This window comes from Symsagittifera roscoffensis, chromosome 3 (genome assembly GCF_963678635.1).
Source record: "Symsagittifera roscoffensis chromosome 3, txSymRosc1.1, whole genome shotgun sequence".
Lineage (NCBI taxonomy): Eukaryota > Metazoa > Xenacoelomorpha > Acoela > Convolutidae > Symsagittifera > Symsagittifera roscoffensis.
Window position 1 is genome coordinate 4,797,934 of NC_087064.1, and position 6,000 is coordinate 4,803,933.

At 33.1% G+C, this 6,000-nt stretch overlaps 1 protein-coding gene across 1 annotated transcript in view; it reads left to right on the top strand.

Moving 5' to 3' along the window:
- LOC134841967 (serine palmitoyltransferase 2-like) overlaps window positions 1–1,747 on the top strand; it is a 40,016-nt gene extending 38,269 nt beyond the window's left edge. The window contains exon 9 of the mRNA XM_063858078.1: window positions 1,240–1,747. Within this exon, the coding sequence (XP_063714148.1) occupies window positions 1,240–1,326 (87 nt within the window). The 3' untranslated portion in view covers window positions 1,327–1,747. The remainder of the gene's footprint in view (window positions 1–1,239) is intronic.
- Window positions 1,748–6,000: the final 4,253 nt, after the last annotated feature.

The window sequence follows — 6,000 nt, forward strand, 5'->3', positions numbered from 1 at the left end:
AGTTGTAGAGGTCACGAAAAAAGTGTTTGAGTTCTAGTTTTGGAAGTGGATTTGAATTTTCAGGTTTCCCAGCGGCATTAAATTTTACATTTGATCCAGTTTTCTCAAATTGGGTTATTTTTAACATTAACTTGTCCATCATAAATTGTTCCACAATTTCAAAGAGCTTTAAGGCCATCTATTTTTTCTTCGAAATTCAAAAGTTGAAAGTTTTTGATAAACAAGTCCGTTTTTTTTTTACAATTTCCTTGCGGTCATTGCTCTTTTCCGACTGTCAGTTGGCTATGTTAAATTGTTTTGGTGATATTTTTTCTCTGAATTGCGAAATATAAGTTTTTTTCAAAAAAAGTTCATTTTTTCCGGTTTACTTGCGTTCATTGACTCAGCTGTCTGTTGGCTTATGTTTGTTTAACGTTGGCTAATGTTTATTGATTTTATCAACGAAAGTTTTTGTTTTATTACCGTTTTTTTTAAATCTATTTCGTATTTCAGTGATCTGTTTTTTATTCACATTCTGCGCTGTATCACGCATTTAGCCATAATGACTCTTAAAACAACTACGAAAACGGAAAGTTTGAAATTGGGCTGAGAAAAATCAATAAATGTTTATTTTTTCTCTGAAGGCTCAAAAAATTTAATTAGGAAAATAAGAGTGCTATTTATGAGTGCGAAGGTTTGCTACGCTGCGCTTACATTGAGTGCACTGAATCAGTTTTTGCTGCTTAAGTTTGCAATCTACACATATCAAAAATTATTCAATCTTTTCATTTTCAAATTCGGTTGAATTGTCTGTGGCTGTCTGGGTATTTTTGGCTGAGTGGTCAGAATTTAAAAATGGCTCAAATGTTTTTGGGTGATATAATACAATAGGCGGTAATTTTAAGTATAGTGCATGTATTCAATTTGAGAACTATTATGCATAATATAGTCATTTCATTTTCAATCAATTGTACATCCTGCTAAGATAGTTTTTGTAAATACATTACTCTGCCAGATAAAATGTTATTCAAAACTCAAATTTTACACTTTTTTGCACTTATTTTTGAAATAAATTATAAATACTGTGCGAAGTATAACAAAAAGCGCTCCAGCTATTTTTCTTAAAACTACCACCTATTGTAATATATCACCTGTTTTCGGCCGAATCTTTTAAACAAGTATATTCATCGCAACATAAAATAACTGAATGTCTTTTTTATTTTAATTAATTGAATAATAGCAGTTTTCTTTGTTTTTAAGGTTCTCAATGTGGTGGACGAAGTCTCAACGGGTATGGGACTAAAGTACTCTCAGTTGCCAGCCAGCACAGAGCGAATAGAGTACTAACGATGCTGAAAGAAAACGTCCAAGCTGAACTTACATACAATGCACTACACAAAGCAAGGCGACACAAACTGCTCGAACTTGCTCAATTTTCATAGTTTGAAATAATCGCAATGAAAGTAGTTTTTTTCCAACAGCATATCGTGAATTATTTTTTTATTTCGTCAAAGTATTTTAACCCCCTCGACAAATGAATTTTGCGTTCAATCAAACAAAGACTACCCAGGTAAACCAGCTCAGCGTCAGTGTGTTTTATCAAAAAAGTAAAGCTTCAGTGACGCATCTGTTTGTATATTGTAAAAAAGAAAATATAATTTTGAAATGGTTTACAGTAGACAAAGAAAACAGTTTCTCAATTATTGTTTTGTTAGTAAATGACGTTGTAATTATTGAATCTTCTTTTGAAGTTAATTTTTCTGCGGATAATTTTTTATCTCGAAGAACAGTTTTAGGCAGGATGCAGGAATCATAGTTTTTGGCTCAACCAAAAAGTTCTGAAAGGGTACCAGAAAGTTCTGAAAGGGTATCCCAAAGTTTTTAAAAAGTCAGGCTAAAGGGGAGGACCCTTTCAATATATTTTCGGATCTTTTGGAAATTTCGTCGGCTCAGTTATTGCTTGTTAACTGTTTTTGGATTTTCGATTGTTTCTGGACATGCTTTCCGTAAATAGAAAAAGATTCCAGACAGCATTTTGAATTTTTTCAAGTTGTTTTTTGAAGTGTTTTTGTTCGATTCTTTTTGGACTTATTGGTTTCATTTTCCTGTCTGCTAGCTTGCTCTGTTATTTTATGTTGTATCCAAAGTGGTGTGAAGCTCCGCTTCGCCTTTGTGTTGAAATGTTAAAATAAAGCAGGGATTTTTCAAAGTAATTTTTGATCAGAACTTAGATTAATATTGGTTATATCTGGCTAGAAAAAATCTCCCGTTGGATCATGAACCCCGATCTCACGATAGCTATACGTTAATGTTAACCGCTGAGTCTCATGTATGAGAAATTGTAATAGTTGTGACAATCTAACGCACTTGCTATGACAATGTTAATTTGCATTGAATCGCTACGACTATTGTGTATACTCAAAGCATGTAGAGTCAACGCTTATCTCGTTGCGGTTAAGCAGTAAATTGATTTAAGCTTTTTCTTTCTAAAATTAGTATATTTCTAATGTTAGATTTCAAATAAATAGTTTCTATACAGAAAGCGCAAAAAATTAGGTAAGAATATCAATCTAACTTATCAATATATCTTAGAATTTCAATATTTAAAAAAATTCTTTGATTATTATAAGTTGTTGTTGGGTTCGGGAGGTAAATAAATAGTATTCAGTGGAAAGTTTGCATTGATGCAGAGTTGTCACAATTTTTTTTAGCAATTGGCCTAAGTATTTGAAATATGTTTTTTCATACAAGTATAAAATCATTCCACTGTTTCCAAAAAAATATATTTTGTTTAAGTTCAAATTTTGGGTTATTATTACTCCTCTGAGCGTAGTGTATTAGTATATAACTGCTTTTTTTCAACTTAACTGCTAATTTGGTTGCACTTTTGCTTCAATCGCTGTTTCATTGGAATTTTCAAAGCATCTGTTCTCTGCTTTAGTTGTGGCAAATGTTCGACGATCGTTAAGCGAACGTGGCACAAATTGCAAGGACACTACTAATATAATGGTCAGAGGTTCAACGCCACATTAGCGATAGTTTCATCTATAATTAGGGGCATTTTTGCTGCATAAAATTGGCAATTGATTAGTATGTTTAGTTGCATCATCGATGGCTAGTGTTAGCGAATTTTCAGGAGCCCATGGAACAGATGCGAGAACGTAAAACTTCATAAACGAGGTCGCAGCTTCGAATCTGTCACATACCAAACGCTTTACTAATTCGAGGCTTATTTCTACTTTTTCTTATTTCACTTCATAGAGCTGCTTTTTGTCGTTTTCTCGCCATTGTTTGCGAAGCAGAGTTTCGCCACTGTTTTAAATTCTGTGTGCAGTTCCTTTTAGAGAATAAATGGTACGGAAAAATTAATAGCATTAACGTTTCCGTACCACTGGACTGTCGAAGTATTTATGATGCGGTAGAAAGTGAGATAGAGACCCCGTGGTTTCAAGGTTTTTGCGGGCCTTTTTTTGATTTTCATAGAATTTTTGAGCCTTTTTGAAATTTCAGTTTATGGCGTGTGTTTAGGTTGTCGACTTTAGCGGGAAAATACTTTTGAAAGCTGCTTACGCTGAAAAATAATTCTTATATCAATTGGCAGTCAAAATACACAACAATTACAACAAAGTAAAATCGCGAAAAAAATGCTGACCTAGTTTTACATTTGGTTTATCACAAGAGAGGTGGTAATGTCAGTGTTATGTTGCCGTTCTACTTTTTTTTTCTAAACTAAGTTGCTCATTTTAATTTCACAGCATATGATGCAGCTATTCTAATTGTTCTCCTGCATCTAAAAATAAAGTTTTGGCAGCATGGCTCAGTGGTTTAACCATGTTAAGTTAGCTCCTGAGGTCTGGATGTGAATTTCAATACAGCAGGTTCTTGAAAGTCGACGAATGAAGTGAAGACATTTAGTTTGGTCCTTTTTTGAAAAACCCTCGATGTTTGCTGATTGACTTAGAATTCTTTTAAGCTAGATTAAAATTCATTAAAGGATGGCAAGTTACGCTCTGTAGTAACGAAAATGTGAAAGGTTCAAAACTTGACTGACTTTTAGATTCGGAAATGTATTTAACTTGATTTTCTGTACTTGAAGTTTTTTGGCGATACTTTTTTTAATTAAGATTTTAGTCGGTCTAGCATCGATGCTTAATATCTTGTCTGTGTGTAGGCTATTTTTTTATCTGATTTTAGATAAGTTTTAGTTTTTTGTCTTAGCGCCTTTTTGGACCTCATTTTTGCTGTTTTTGCTGGCGTCTGCAAATGCGACGCTGTTTTTTTCATAATTCTCAGTGGAATTAATAATTGCAATTTGACTATTTAGTTTGAAAGTTATTTATCTAAGTGTCAATCATAATTTTTCTTAAAATTGAAAGAGCTTAAAAGTGTGATATCAAATTTTTCTTTAGAAGTAAGGAATTGAAGACTGTTAACAAGAAAAACACATTGTTTGGCTTCTTTGATTTCGCGGACTATTTTGTTGTTTGTGTTTGCGAAAAGCAGCCGTGCCTTAAAACTTAATGTTTATTGTGAGCGTCAGTTTCATAAGCCCATGATTGTGTAGTTTCAGGCATGAAAAAAAAATAATTTCAGCTGAAATGTAAAATCGCTTTGTTATGCGTTAATGAGCAAAATAAATTTTTATTTATTTAGGTCGTGTGATTTTTCTCAGAAGAAAAAGTTTTCACTTTGAGTTTGCCTTTGCTTTCTATATGTTGTTTTTCAACTCATTTGCTTTATCGACACGTAATTACGATCTTCAATAACCGAAGTGGAATTGACAAGAAAAACGTAAATGACTTTCAGTTGCGAACGTCAGTTTAAGTTTAAAGATTGCCGTGCGGAAAAAAAAATTTTTTGATCAAGTTTTCTTAAATAAGGTTTTTTATCAGAAAAGTTACAATCGAAATTTGCAATCCAAAGAGGTAAGTGGGTGATTTTTTTAAGTAAAATGGGTGATTAGTAGTAACTTTTCTGTTAAGTTTTAGTCTTTACTCTTTGCTTTTGAAAGTTATGACTTGTATGCGTCGCAATATCTGGTTCTATTTTGACTTTCTAAACCAAATTTGATTTATACACATAGTGATCACATAGTGATGTTCTCTGTTAAGAGTGTGGTGGATGAGTCGCTAAAACTTCCACTTTTTACACGACAGGTTGGTGGTTCGAGACCGACTTATATCCATGCTTGTTACAAGGCTACGAATCACAAGGCTAGGGGGGGGGGGGGCGTTAACCGCAGACGCAATTGCGCTACTGGTAGTGGTGGAATCAATTTGAAGTCTGAATTGTCCAACAATTTGCATTTTTAATGAAGCGAAGCTAGGTTAAAGCGTCTATTTAGAACGAAAAAATAATATCCTCGGATGAAAGTGGTAATGATGATATGCACATCAATTTAATTTTGAAATGAAAACCCTAAATGAACAAGACTTCTCCTATCAGGGCGACTAAATGTCCCGACTGACTAAATGTTCCGACTGACCTTCAATTTTCGAAAGTAATATTTCTAACTCAGTAACTGATTATAAATTCAATTGCGTCTGCGGTTACTATTTGATTATCTCAGTAGAATGAAATTATTGGTTAAGTTTTTTATTTTTCAAGTAACATTTGGGTTCTAGTTTGAAAATTGTGCAATTACTTATGTACACATTTTTGTAACTATCCAAAAATAAGATTAAAATGATTTGCTTCTGAAATAAAAAAATTTTGGCCGATTGATAAAGAATTTTAATAAGTAGTATTAATATTAATGAAAACTCTTTGGATTTTCTTTGGATTGAACATTCAAGCAATATTTTTTTATATAAGCTTTTTTATATTACTTTTTTCAACACAAGTCTCAAAGTTGTCTATGGGTTATCAACATAGCATGAGCTGGCGTTAAATTAGCAGTCCAGTATTGGGTGCAAGTCTCTAAATTGTCTAAAGGTTATCAACACAGCGTGAGCTGGTATCATATTAGCCATTACGAGGCCAAACTGTGCACTGGATAGGCGCACGATTTTGTGTCTGTAT